Source organism: Camelus ferus, chromosome 14 (genome assembly GCF_009834535.1).
Source record: "Camelus ferus isolate YT-003-E chromosome 14, BCGSAC_Cfer_1.0, whole genome shotgun sequence".
Lineage (NCBI taxonomy): Eukaryota > Metazoa > Chordata > Mammalia > Artiodactyla > Camelidae > Camelus > Camelus ferus.
Window position 1 is genome coordinate 11,323,616 of NC_045709.1, and position 15,018 is coordinate 11,338,633.

A 15,018-nucleotide genomic window follows, 5' to 3' on the forward strand; every position below is an offset into this window, starting at 1 on the left:
TGATTTTTTGTTCCTTATATTCAAAAAGTCCTTTCTGATAGAAGTACCTGCCTCAAAGGGGTGTTGGAAGGACTGAATGAGTTCACAGTAGGGGCCAGACCCTTAGACAGCACCTCATGGGGTGGCAGCAATTATCACTAAGAAGTGGGATCTTGGAAGATGAGGTGGAGGGTGAGGTAGATAGACGGCCGCTAAATCAGTGTTCTGGGAACTTTCTTCCAACACAGCCTTCAATAACAAGTGCACTCTACATCATGGGCTAGTAGTTGGGCGACAGTGTATCCTCACGGGCTCAGAGAAGTCCTGGTTTATGCTGTGTTTGCTGCATGATTATTATTAGCACCCCCTTGTACACCCAAAAGTGTCCCAGTTGGGATGAATAAATTACATGGTCAACTTCCCCAAACACACATGTGCATCACACAAGACTTGCTAGGCACTCCAATATTGTCTATTCTGTTTTTTTTAAGTGGTCACAACCTAACTAAATTCATTTCATGCTCTTTTAATGAGTCATGACTGTCAGTTCTCTTAGGTAACCCTGGGAAATGTCCACTCACTCCTCCTCCACTTTCTCTTCAATAAAGAGCAGTACGGTGGTACCACAGATGCACTGCAGAAAGGATGCCAGGCATCACTATGCAATGTTCTGAGGGGGTTAAATAGGAAACACTGGCCTCACTAGGAAACCTCTCTGTCTGGGGATTCTAGAAACCTGTTTGCTGTTGCTCTAATGGTTATGGACTCACTGTGTATTACCTCGCTGTGATGGGCACACAGATTTCATTTGGCTTCAAACAGTTTTAGATTGCCAGGAAAAAAAAATCAATGCTGTTTATTAGGGCCCTGGCTTGTCCATTAAAATAAATTACCTTTGGGTTCTGGGCTGGCTTTCATAAAGGAAAAATTCGCTGTTACTAAGAGGAGCAGACCCCATGGACAGTAACATCTCTAAAGGAAAAGTTCTGCCTCACAGCCTGATTATGAGATCGTCTAGTGAGAGAGGGTGGGGCAGGGGTAATTACTGCTGAAAACTCTGCCCTTGTTTTGGGCATCTCTATGGCATTCAGTCCATCAGAGCTTTCCCCTAACACTGTGGGGCCACAGGGGATACACAGCCCTGTTGATCCAAGAGCCTCTGGGTTTCCTTGGCGCTATATCCCACTGGGATGTTGTTAACAGAAAGGATCACATGTATTTGTACATTCCAGAACACTGCCCACAAGACCACCGCCAAAAGATGAGGGCATTTAATAGTGAGGTGATCTCAGACACAGAAGGCTCCAAACACTTGCTCCAAATCATACATGTTTCCCAAGACAGAACAGAGCTTGTGGCTACTGACTGTATATGAGAATAGCCATCTTGAAGACATTCCTCTGATGTCTCAGACCAACATCGTGACCAACGCCACTGGCTAGCCTCTTTTGAAGAACTCAAGAATCAGAAGAAAGCTGACAAAGAAACCAGACAGTGGGTCCAAATGAAATTTGATATATGACACTCTTCATTCTGTTTTTTCTTGAGTTAGCCCATCATTTTTATGAAACCAGTTTGGAAAAATGGACGCGTGTTTTCTAGCTTTTGATACAGAAAGCTTTGAAATGGGCTTAGATGGCTGGGAAGGGTCATTGATAAATGAAGGCAGACCTAAGATGTTTTAGACCTAAGGCACTTTCGGCAGGTGTGATATTTCTGTGGGCCAGGGATTTTGAAAACTTAATTGCAGGTTATGTGGGAACCTTGGTATTTCTTCTTCCATCACTTCTCCTGTTTCGACATATGTCAGCACAACCCATGAGCCAATTAGCTCCCTCTACTGACATTCGCTTGAGAGTCACAGAGAGACAAACATCACTCCCAAACATCAGAGTTGAACGTTCAGCTGATGACTACAGCTGATGAATTCTATGCTAGTCAATTGAGAACTAGGAACTGTGGTTAAAAACATAAATAAGAACTGCTAAAATCAAACACATTTTAACCAGATGCAAACGCTACTGCCCTCCACAGGTAACATTTTCAAAAGAATCACAGCCCAAGGCCGGGATTACACTGGCTGAATTCAATGGTATGATTAATTGGCAGTCTTCGACTCCTCCGTATCAGCGGTTGTCAGACCAATGCCACAGCTTGGCACCTTGAACTCAGGGCAGCAGGAGGGAGGCTCTGAGTGAATACTCCTCATCTGGAAAAACCCAGGTCTCCGCGGTGGCCTCAGGATCCACCCGGCCCCGTCGTTTCAACACCCCTGCGCTTAGAGGGGAGCTGTTCTGTGAGTAGCCAACAAGCAAAGGATGCCTGTGAGTTAAATTCCAACAAGAACTACAAACAACTGATAAATAGTCTTACCTTTAAGGCCCCGATGATCCCACCCACCAGCAAATATAGAGGGATGAGGGGCTGTATGGGACAGTCCTCCAGAAACTTCATTCCTGCAAAGGGGAGAGAACAGAAGACTGAGAGAAATTCAAGAACACAGTGTCAGCTGGGAAAATGAAGTAAACATTTTACCAAAGCCAAAATATTAATCACACAAACTGCAGCTTGAGCTCCTGCTTGGAGAGCCCGCTCAGTCTCATGAGCCACCCAATCTCCAGGATGCTTAGTGGACCGAACGGCAGTGCATCAAACGTCAGACAGAGCTGGGATCAGACGTCACTGCACCGTCTGGGCACTAACTGGCTACAGGTGTGCTCGCTCTTATGACAAGCCAGTGTATGACAACCCATGTTTTTAATGATTCATTTGACCAGAGCTTCCAGGTCCTCTTTAAGGATCCATTTGACCAAGGATCCAGTTTAAACGTCCAGGTGTGCGATATGCTTAAATAAGATCCAAGTCGCTTAAATAAGATCACATTTCCAAAATGCATCCACAGTTTAATGGAAGGCCCCCATTTACTTCACTTCCAGGGTCCACGGGGCAGAGAGGAGCCAGCAGGGAACCTTTCCTTCACGTGCAAACCCTCTGCTGTATTCGTCTCCAGTGATCAATTTACTCACCTGACCCCAAGCTGGGACACGTGTTTGCTGACGTACCCTTAGCCACCATATTGGAAAACTATCAGATCCATTGCCTCAGACCCACAGCCTTTCTTAGGGAAATTTTTCTCCCTATAGCAATGCTTTATCTCCATTTCCTAGGTCCTTGTGTCTAGGCATATTTAACCAATGGTGACATGATATATTATTTAAAATCTAAGAAAGAAATGCCTATCTCCCTCAGTGACCAGTCTGGCTCAAATGACCAGGCTTCGGGTGGGTCCTAGCACATGTCTTGGCTATGCAGCGACACTGACGATTCAGAACATGCCTCTCCTTTTTCCAGCCCCTTGTGGGGACCCAGGGCTGTGGGACAAGTTCCAGCCAATGGACTGTGGAATACTTTGGGGCCAAAGAATTTAAAAACTGACCCATTGAGACAGGAGGGAAGGGGGCAGGGCACAACCACTGAAGGAATGACACAGAAATTGAGGACAGGACGAACTGGTTAGAACCAAGATGGCAGAAGATTCGACTTCCAGTAGACCTTGAGCCTCATGGTGCGCCCACAGGTGTCATGACAGGTCCTAGGCTGACCACGAAAGGACAAAAAGTAGGTGGGGGCCCAATTCCTGGAAATCCCTACCCCTTCCCCATAGTAGTTGAAATAATCTTCCTGCTCATTAGCATGTGCAATTAACCAGCCCTAAAACTAACAACGCTGCACCTCATGGTGGCTCTCTCTCTTGCCTCCTGAGATGCTGGCACTCTGTCTGTGAAGTGTGTACTTTTACTTCAAACTAAACACCCTACACCTCTCGGTCTCTCTCCCTCTTACCTTTTGAGATGGTCCACATTCTGCCAATGGAGTGTGTATCTCCTAAGCGGCTCTCCCTTCTGAGTCAGACGAACTGCCCTCTGCTGTGGAGCGTGTATCTCCCTGAATAAACCTGCTTGCACTTTACTATGCCTCGCTCTTGAATTCTTTCCTGCACGAGGCAAGAACCTGCTCTCTGGCAACAGCATGATCCTTGTTTTCCTCCCCTGCTTTGACCACCTGGACTCCAAGGGCTGAGATGATCAGGGCTCAAGACTGAAGCAGCTGAGAGTGTGATGTCATCGCATTGACTCGAGGAGCCCCGGAGAGGCCCTTGATCCACACTGGAATTCACATGAGCGAGAAATAAACCTTGATAGTAGTAAGCCACTGAGATTCCGGGACTGACTTGCTCCTGCAGCATAGTTAAGTTACCCTGGCCAACACGTTTGTCAGCAGAACCCAAGAAAGGGGATTCTCACTGTAGAACTAACATCTTCTGTTTAAATGACACAAAGTTTTTGCTTTGATTTGACATTTTACTTCCCACGAAGGCCTTGGGACTTAAACAAAGGAAGTAAACCATTTTCCTATGACTACGTTATTTTCCATGGAAATTAATAAAAATTTCCAAGTATAGAGAGACCTACAAAGTCAGGGCCCCAGAGTAAAACCAAATATCCTCAGCCTATGGAGATGTTTCTAGACACCCCTGATGTTCAGCTGAATCCGTTATTAGCTGGAAATACTTTCCAAGTCTCAAGACAACCTTTTCACACAAAGACCTTTAAATATTTGATGCCAAAGTTGTTGGATAGGAACTGCCTTTCCACTCAAAGCCCAGCTGTGAGATGCACATGAGTAACGACTCCCACACCTGCTCATTCCTAGTGAACAGAACCAGCTGCTGCTCACAGGAGTCAATCCGCGCACAGATGGCTTAAAGGGATCCTAATAAATTCAGTGGAAGTGTCCTCCCCTCTGTGTTCTTCGTGTACTGCTAGGACTGACTTTTCCCACCACGTTTCCTTCCCGTCTGACCTGTAGTATCACAATTGCTCTCTTCAGGCTTTAGAATTTCTCCCCAATACTGTTGGTAAAACTACCAGACATAGTGATTTGGGGCAGGGGGAGAGGGGCAATCAATATTATGGAAGTTTAAAAATTACTTTGTTTTAATTGTTTAATTGTTTGAATTATTTAATGTAATTTGTTTAATTGTTTTAATATTTTTGTTGTGATAAGACAGACATAACAAAATATGTTGCCATTTTAACCATTTTAAGTGTATAATTCAGTACATTAACTACACTCACAAACATGCACAACCGCCATCACTATCTATTCCAAAAGGTTTTCATCACCCCAAATGGAAACTCCAAAACCATTAAGCAGTAATTCCCCCAACATCCACTTTTTAATATCACACCTACAGGAACTGGCCTTGACCATAGCCCAGGATGCATTTTCACATTTCTCATGACAGGCTTCCACCTGGGGACATGCGGGCTGGGAAGGGTCCTTGGGAATTCACTAGCCCGGTGGCTCCCAACCTGGGCAAGAGGTACCAGAATTGTCTGGGGACAGATTTTTAAAAGCAGATGTCTGTCCTTACCCCAGACATGCTGCACCAGTATTTCCCAGGGCAGGGCCCAGGATGTTTTAAAATGTCTTTTTAAAAAGTTCAGCAAGTAATTCTGTGCAACTAATATGTGTCTGAAAATCATCGGACTGTCCAGCAAGTCTCAGCGCACATTTTACATTTAAAGCTGCAGGGCCTTGGTCCCGTGGCCACAGTGGCTGACCTGGGGCGCCCCGCAGCTCGGCAGCCAGCTCACCTGTGAAGGCCATGGACAGCGGCAGCGCCAGGAAAGTGAAGAGCAGAACAATGAAGCAGGCTGTAAGGAGAAGGAGGGGCGCCGGGTTAGAACACGGAGACTCTCGTTTCCTTTCCCCTGCAGTTGACTTACACATCCAGTGAAGGCTGACCTTCTCTCAAGTCAGCAGATGGCAGCGGGAGGTCACCGCTTGCCTGGGGCTTGCGCAGGAGTTGTGGGGGGGGGGGGGTGCAAACCACGACTTGCATCTCTGAGAGGGCTGACTGTCTCTTCTGATCACGCTGCCAATTCTAAGGCCCAGATTTCCCACGCGACCTCTCCGAAGTCTGACCAGCTTCTGGGAGTTTGTAAGCTGCTGCTCTACCAGTGCCAAGTTGCCAGGAGCCACCGGCATTCACGCCGCCAGGCAGGATCTACCCCGGGCTTCCTGGGAGCCTAGACCCCCGCAGGTGGCTCTTGCCTTCCCTGCACACGGTGCACTGACGGCTCGCTCGATCACTTACAGAATTTGGTTGTATGCCCCATAGCATATATTAGACAGTCTCCTAAAACTTCCTACCGATACACAGTGGAGCAGAGCTCTGAACTGACTTGGGGTCTTTCTTCCTGCTCACGCCACCAATTCACCCACTGCTGGTGGGAAAGGACGGGGTGTGGGAGTTAGAGAGAACTGCGGCCCACTCCTAGCTGTCACTCATGAGCCGTGCGGCTTTGAGCAAATTAGCTGGCCTCCTTGAAGCCTCGTTATCCTCTTCTGGAACATGCGTTAGCAGACGCACACAAGAGCTCGGTGTACGGCACCCATGACGAGCAGGCAGTCACTTCCCCTGGTTGGATCTTGGTTTCCCTGTATGTTACATGCCCTGCAGAGAGAGGTTTTGCTTGGCCAGAAATTTTTTTTTTATTATGAATTTGAATGCCTTTTGGTTAGGCCTACACTCCTGTTCCCACTTTGAAAGTTTAGACAGCATCAACATTTATGATTTCTGCTAGGTCCTGATGCCAGCCCTGAGAGCGGAGAGAGGGTCTCTGAAGTGATGGCGCTGTAGCCTCCTGTGTCCACTCCGTGCTCTCTAAGCAATCACTCCACTTTGTTCCCGTCTCCCCACCTCCCCCCCAGCCCCGTTCTCCTATGCAGTTTATGTGCTCCAGCACAAGCTGACTCCCCCCCAGGCTTTGGAGAAAGCCATGAGGTTTAGCCCTAAGTTACCAGCAGAGCTGCACTCATTGGATATGTTATTGGTTGGTAGATGGGCTCATGGCTCATCTGGGGTCAAGGATACTCAAAGGGAGACCGACTGAGAGAAAGGAAAAAAGCTTTCTCCCTCTTCCAATAGAATTTCCAGGAACAAGGCTTCTCTCCCTCTCTGGACGTTGGAGAGGAAGCAAAGTGCTCTGGGGGCTGTTGGTCACCATCTTGCCACCACGAAGGGAAACCAGCCTGAGAATGAGGCAAAGAGGAGAGGCAACAAGCAACCAGCTCCTCGGTGGCGTCTGTCACCCACTGAATCACACCGCCCACGAAGCTAAACTACTCCTGGACTTTCCCTTGATATGAACAGATAAATCTTTCATTATTTGAGCCACTTTGAGTTGGGTTTTCTATTACTTACACTGAACCCACTTTAATTAGTTTAAATTACAAGGTCCACTCCAGTTTCAGATGGTCAAAGATCTCAGGTTTATTTGTGAATCTCAGTCATCTCCAGAGGAGGAAAGATCTAAGGCTGCAAGTGTTTGCACCTGGGACCCCGACAGTCACATCACCAAGTCAAGCTCTGACCCTAATTCTCCAAGCAGAGCAGGATGGATGGGGCAGGGTACAGCCCCTCGCCTTCAAGAGGCCCCTTTAAGGTGCCCTTCATGTCAATCTTGACCTTCACCTCCAGGAAATACAAAAAAGGGAGGGGGGCAGGCATGCAGACTGATTTTGCCCCAATTTTCACTCTTTTCCTCTGAATTAGCTGGAATATTTATTGATTATCAGATTATCTTCCTGGACACACAACCCAGGCAGTCCCACGGGGCCCTATGTTGAGGAGGACCTTGCTTTTGGTTTCATGCTCTGTTGCTGCTGTCTTGAGTGTCTTATTGAATTTTTCTTTGAACTTGTATTTTGTAAGTGAGTTTCGATAGGTCAACAGAGCATGTGTGTTCTGCTGTCAGACTTTGGAGAGGTCACGGGCATTCAGGAGGACTCAAAATGAATACAAGGTAAGTGTTATGTCTTCAACTGAGTAAGCAGGGACGCTAACAACCTGGAGAGGCGAACTTTTTCATCTGGACCAGGACTTGCTTCAAAGAAGGCAGTCGTGTTCAAAGTAACAAAAATGACCAAGGAATCCACTCATAGCCTTTCTTACCCAGGACACTTCCCTGTTTCAGCGAACAGCTCCCCCCACAAATGATGACTCAGCAGAAAGGGAAAGACAGCCCTGATCCGTTTCCTTTCAGCCCTTCCTCTCTCATCAGTCAGCAGAAGGGGCAGAGGAGGTTTGGTAGGAAGCACACATGTCAAAAAGCGAAATGAAAACTGTAGCATTAGTTTTGTCTATTATTTCCACTGTTCTGATAAAAACCAAGTACACATGCGCGTAAGAGCTATGAAACACAAATCGTGGGATTCTGGTGATTCTACCTCTCAGTTAAATGCTCGTATATTTGAATTTAAAACTGTCATTAGATAATATTAAGACAAAGAGTAAAATTTATGCTAATAATTTTAAGTTATTAATTAAAATCATTTTCTTTCTTCTTTACTTAAAATAACATCAAATGTGAAATGAAAAATACTATGACGGATCAAAAGAGACGGTGGGAGAAAGAAAAAAGCTTTCTGTTTCAGTACCTTGAACAGTTCTTTTCCTCTGAGTTTTTGAACAAGCATTTTCATTCGGCAACCTGGCCCTGCAAGTTCTGTAGCAGGCTGATCTGTTGATCTTGGTGACACAGCACGGCTGGCCATGTGGCCGTTTTAAGGGAGCGTGTCAGTCAATCTAGCCACGTCTGTTTTAATTCCCAGTTTACAATGGGGGTTGAGGAAGAAATTTCTTGCTAATATGTGATAGAAAAGCAGGAAGCTGATAAAGCCCACCTCTATTTCTAGCCTTGAGCTTGTCATCAGGATGATAAAGTGGTCAGCAACCCGGAAAACTCTTCACTGCACCGTGAGCTTGTGACAGATGGCGCCACCTGGCCGCATGTGTAATCCAGGTGTTTAGTGACACAGAGGCCCCTGCCACGCAAGCCTCCTACCTCGGAGCAAGGCTGAGAGGGAGGGCTGGGGCCAGAACATTCCTACAGACCCCCTGGAGGAGAGCATGATTCACCACCTGGAGCCAGACCGGCTGGGCTCACATCCCACTCCATGCCCCACGGTGTGCATGGCTGGACTCTTAACCCCTGAGGTTTCAATGTCCTCATTTAAGACATGAGCATAAAATTATAAGACTTTCCTAACAGTCTTGCTAAAATGATCAAATATCCTAACCCATGTAAGGCACTAAACACAGCACTGGCTACACAATAAATACTCTGTAAGTGTTGGCCATTTTCACCATCAATAGTATTATTGTCTCTTCATGATGGAAGGAATGTGGCTTCCCTTTTATCTCAAACAGCCCCCCGCCCACCTCTAAGGGATCAGAAGGAGAACTGAAGAAACAACAACCAAGGGAGACCCTGTGGTTCCCGTGGATTTTGAAAGAGCCGGATGGGATGGCTCTAAACCTGACTCGTGCCCTGACCCCATGTGCAGCCCGGGCCCCAGCCTCATTAGAGCCAGCCTCTCTGCAGCCCCACTGTCAAGGTCTCAGTCTCACCTCTACCCTCAGCCTTGGAGACATCACTCTCAGATTCCCTTCAGCCGCTGTGGACCTACGAAATCAGAGTCTCTGCAAACATGACCCGGGAACCTGTGTTTCAAAGCGCCTCCCAGGTGTGAGTGACTGTGAAGTAAAGGGTCCATGAGCCACCCTTGTACAGCAGGGCTGCGGATTCTTCTGCCAGGACTTCCTCAGGGCCTGTTTGCTCAGGGAGGTGTGAGGCGCTGGGGCTGCGCTGGGCGGTGGGATTTCACTGGGATGGAGGTAACCAGCAGTTACTCACACGGGGGCCTCTTTACCACTCAGTCCTAATAAGGACCACCCAAGCCACAGGCAGGGACTGGAAACCCCCGCTGCCCCCCTGATCCCCCTGCTTCCTGGGAGAGCCGGTTATGCACTCAGTCTGGGTGATGAAAGCTGAGACTGGCTGAGTTTCCGCCAGCCTCACTCAGGCCAGGACTGGAGTTTGATGGAGATGACCACTGCCAACAAACCCCGCCATGCCTTCAAGTTTGCTCAACACCGATCCCAGCGTGGCTCCGAGGGCTGCATCCTGGCTTCTGATGAAAAGAGTTTCTATCAAGTCCATTTGAAAGAGCTGAGTGAAACCACTAAGTCAACCAAGAGTCCCAGAGGAGAAAATAATTCAGAATTAGAGCAACGGTGGGAGGGCATTAGATTGAGAGGTTGGTGCTGAATCATTCTTCATGCCAAGAACACAGATGAACTGATTCCTGACATGGAAAGCTGTGAAAAGAAAGAACCCCTGGAAGGTGGCCTCACGGGGCGGCGCCAGGATTAGCCAGCTCGGGGCGCCTGCTCACATCCTGAAGTGGGTTTATCTCTGCTGCTCTCACTGTTGCTTCTTAAAGACACAATAGCATCCAGCTATCAGACGAAATAGGTGGCCAGAATTATCCAAAGCATTTTTAAAAGGGGGAATCCTGGTAAGAGAAGGGGGTGGCTTTTAGCAGTCTGCTCTCCAGAACCTGGTTCCTTTAAATAGCAAGTGTATCCCCTATTCTCTTGTTTAAATAGTTTAACGGGGAAACTGAGACCAGGACCCAGTAGTATTTCCCTTTGGGGGTGCCACTCAGCTACCAAATACCCAGGAGGCAATTGGCAAAGAGTCCAGGAGGATAAATTCAAACAAAAGTCCTCTTTCTAGACTGCTCTCTACACTTCCCTGCATCTACCAAAGCACCAAAACCCTAGTCCTCTGCGCCACTTCTGCCCTCTCCTGGTACATCCAGTGATTCTGTCTCTGCCTCCTTTTTCACATCCTTCCCTCTTCTCCATCCCTGTATCAGCACCTGCATCACCCTCTCACCTGGACTGTTCCACAGCCACCCACTAAACTCACCCACACAGACCTCACAACCCATAAGGGAGATGAGACGTGTACCCAAGGGCCAATATGAATCAGTGCGTAGGGCCACCAGAGGTGCATGAAGCTAAGGAAGCCCAGAGGAGGAAGGAATCCTGAGGAAATCAAGGAATGCTCCCAGGAGGAGGTGATATTGGCACTGGGTGTTGATGGCTAGGGTAGGGTTTTGATGGGCTGGGTGGCTTTTCAGTCAAAGGGAAAATCCTACACGAAACAAAAGATTCAAGGAAGAAAAGCCAGGGTGGTTTTGGAGACTGGCAAATCCTCACATTTAGCTGAGCACAGGTCATCCATAACAGATGAATGGGAGATAAGACTGGGACCAGGTAATGAGAACAGAAGGCGTCTCCATTCTACATCAGGGCATCTGGATTTTATTAGGAAGATAAAGGGAGTTGTAGGATTTGGAGCTGGGAAGTGACATACTCCAAGTGGGGTGGTGATGGGGGTTGAGAGAGCAGTGAGGGTCCCGGCCCATCACAGCCTGGACAGCAAGCATAAGGTGGAGACTGGGCAGGGCCTCGAGTACCAGTTAGAGGCAGTGATGAAGGAAAGACAACAAGATGGTGAGGGCATTGGCAGGAACTCGAGGGATGGAAAGAGGAGGAACTTCCAGGAAAGGACGTGTGTTTGGTTCAGAATTCACTGCAGTCAATGTGCCAGGTGAGCCTGCAGGAATCTGAAGGCCCAGAGCTCCAGGATTTTCTAAAACCACTTCCATTGTCCATGTTCTTGACTTTCCAAAGGTCTACAGCTTTCAGATGTTCAGCTGTACAAGGTAAGACATAGTAAGAAGTACTGGACTGACAGGCTGTTAGAATCTCTTTTTCTGATTCCCTGAGGAGATGTGGCAAATTTCGCTCCTTGGAGCTCACTGAGGGCAATTCCCCAGGATTGTCCCAATGGAAGGGGATAAAGGAAAGTGCTCGAAGGGGAGGAGCAATGGATGGGGAGACCTCTGAAGCTGATGAGGAATGGCGTTCTTGGATGGAACTGTGGCTGGTGGCCCTCTTCCTTGTGGTGCCCAGAGGGAATTGCTACCAGCAGCATCTAGGAAGGGGCCACGAGGCTCCTAGGCTGGTAAAGACCCCAACATCCCAGGCCTGGCACAGGTGCTGGCCCTGTAGTAAGGGCATAGTGTACTGCTGGGCAGTGTGTGCAGGAAAGAGGGGCCTGGGTGAGGCTAAGGGCACGTGAAGGTGGAAATCCCTCTTGCCTGGAGGAAGAGATGCCCTTTTCTCCCAAGAAAAGCATCTGCTCCTAAGCTGTGTGTCCTTCAGGCGGCTCCTACCAGGAGGGCACTTTCTACAAAGGGTCTACCTAGGCTCACGAGGGCTGTGCCCAGAGAGCAGGAGCCTTCCTGAACCCCGCTCCCAAAAGACGTAAACAAGATCCCCAGCCCCTACAACCTGAATGACCGCAGTGCCCCGGACTGATTTTCTTGCTAGTTTGGCAAATGGGAATATGAAGTCACGTTAATTTTACCTACAAAAGGAGAAGTTTTAAAGTTTTAAAAGTACATTAAAAATCAAACAAAATAATATGCTATTTCTCATAGCCAGAACTGTAGGATAAAATTGCTGCTTGACAAGTCAGTATGTTGACTTTTGTGAGCCTCTCTGGGGGCTGAAACCCCTGGGGTCACGGTCCTTTGGTCCAGTCTCAGGGTGGAAGTCCTCTCTCTCAGGGTTCCCCAGAGCGTGGCTTCACTGAGCCCCTTTTTGGCTACTGTCTCCGTGTGGAGCTAAATAGGGCTTCTCAGGGCACCCCAACAGGTGCAGATGACCTGCGATCACCACACTCGTTATGTTTAATCAAGTCATCCTGTGATGGCTGGAGGCCGGCTGCACACACCATATACACGTGCGTTCATCAAGATTTCATTGCTTCTTAGTTATTAAACTGGTCTGCCAGGCCAGCACCGGGGCCAGGGAGCAACGGCACTGCAGCAGAGTGGACGTGATGGAAAGAGCATGAGACAGAGGCTGCGCAGTGGCCCGGGAGAGCTCCGGACAGCTCTTCCAGGGGGGTCGGGGGGTTCTGAGGCTATGACAGAGCCTGCCCTGCTCCCTTGAGGGACAGACAAGTGGAAGGGTCACTCCTCCGAGGCCTCAAACCCCTCCACTCCCCTCCACTCTTTAGCTAACTTCCTACGTGGACGGGGGCCAGCTGCAAACCAACCTAAAGGGAGTATCTGAAGATTGTTCTTAAGACAGAACTTCTCTTTCTCCTAAGTATGTACTGCTTTACAGGAAATGTGGAAAATGTGGAGAACCATATAGAAGAAAATTTTAAAGTCATTTGAAAGGAAAGCACTGTGGTTGTACATGCCTCTAGTGCAGCATTGTTTCTAAGAAATCCTGGATAAGCTCAGGGAGGCTTTTTTCCAGTCTAAATTCTAAAAGCATTGTTCATTGCAAAAGATTCTTAAACATTCAGAAAAGCAGAGAGTCACAGAGCGAACATTCAGATACTTACCACTCAGTTTTCTGTCTGTATGTTTCTTGTATTAAGTTTTAAACTTTTTAGTTGGAAATAACCCCATTGTTTATTTCATAAGGATAAGGACATTCTCTTATATAACTTTAGTGTGGTTGGCAACTTCGTAAACTCACATTGAGAAAATGCTTTAATCCACCATCCATGTTGCATTTTGGTTTGACCCAATCTAAGTTCAGGTGCTGCCTTTTGTTGTTGAATTTACTGGTTCTCCTGAATCGAGCACATTTCCACAGCCTTCGTTTTATATGATGCTGACATTTTTGAAGAATCCAGTTGTTAGAGACTGAATGCATCATCTCTAAATTCGGGTTGAAACTCTAACCCCAAATTAGGAGGTGGGGCCTTCGGGAGGTGATCAGGATTCGGTGAGGTCATGAGGGTGGAGCCCCCGTGACCGCGATTAGGGCCCCTAGGAGAACCTAGAGAAAACCTGCTTCCTCTCTGTTCTCCATCACGTGGAGTTACGGTCAGAAGTCAGCAGTCTGCGACCTGGAAGAGGTTTCTCATTAGAACCCAGCCATGCTGGCACCCTGACCTTAGACGCCCAGCTTCCAGACTGTGAGAAATAAACCTTTGTTGTTGACAAGCCACCCAGTCTATGGTAAGTTGTTACAGCGGCCAAAGGACTAAGACAGCAGTCCCCTGCACCCTCTCTTAGAAGAACATTCCTCACTGTGGGTTTGCCTCCCTTCCCTTGTGTTTGGATTAAGGTCGTGTCTTCTTGGCCAGATCACTACACCGGTGACAGCCATCTGTCCCTCGTTGGTGATGTTAATTTTGTACCCCAGTCAGAGTTTTCCCCAATTTTCCACTTCATAATTACTAGTGTTTCTCCCTTCCAACCAACAATGCACTTTGGAAGGCCCAGGGGACAGAGGGAGCCTGGAGTTTTTGGAGAAGCAAAAATGTTGTCCGGCTGCATTTTCCAGTGTGAGAAGGGGAGGAAGAGGAGACAACATGTGAGGGGAGCAGGGGTCAGCTCACAAAGGGGCTTCTCAGGGATCTGAAGTTCATTTCTCTTCTGCAGGAATGGGCGTCACTGGGAGGGAGGGACTCTGGCCACATGTGGGGGCTGTGCTAAGGGGCCCGGACACGAGGCAGGGAGAGCACATAGGAGGCCCTGCCAAAGTCCCAGCTGAAGGCAGAGTCATTTGCAAGATGGGGGGTGAAAGCAGAGGGGAGGTCAAGGAGACCACAGATAGGGCAGGTCAGCCAAAAGCTTCCTATCACCTCTCAAGGGCATTTGAGGAGCTGAGGACCAAGACTGGGGTCTTTCCTGTACAGCCAGGACACTGCCCCTTTCCTGGGAAACCTCGAGAGTCATGCCTCCTCTCTGGCCAACCTGCCAGTGCCATCAGGGCTCTTGCTGCGTCACCAGGTGAGACGTGTGGAGGGTCGGAGAGCGGGGAGTTCATTTCAGGGGGATACAGAGCCACAGTACAGCCCACGGTGTCTCCTCCCCCTGAGAGCAGTGAACAGGCCCTTCCTGTCAGAGTGTCAGAGACCCTGTGCAGACGACCAAAACCACTGCCTCCACTCTGGCCCCCCGACAATAGGGGTGCGCCAGAGGTGAAGGGGACCGTGGGTCCCAGAGCCATTCTGGGGAGTAAAGTGTCAGGCTGTGCCTGAGGAGGGTGAGATGTGGGCACGTCGGCTAGAGGGGAAG

At 48.4% G+C, this 15,018-nt stretch overlaps 1 protein-coding gene across 2 annotated transcripts in view; it reads right to left on the reverse strand.

Moving 5' to 3' along the window:
* The window catches only part of TMEM272 (transmembrane protein 272), a 68,291-nt gene that overhangs the window by 1,738 nt on the left and 51,535 nt on the right, over positions 1–15,018 (reverse strand). For both annotated transcript variants that reach the window (XM_032496222.1, XM_032496220.1), the window contains exons 4-5: positions 5,640–5,699; positions 2,353–2,435 (exon numbers count right to left, since the gene is read on the reverse strand). In XM_032496222.1, coding sequence (XP_032352113.1) covers positions 2,353–2,435; positions 5,640–5,699 — 143 coding nt within the window. The remainder of the gene's footprint in view (positions 1–2,352; positions 2,436–5,639; positions 5,700–15,018) is intronic.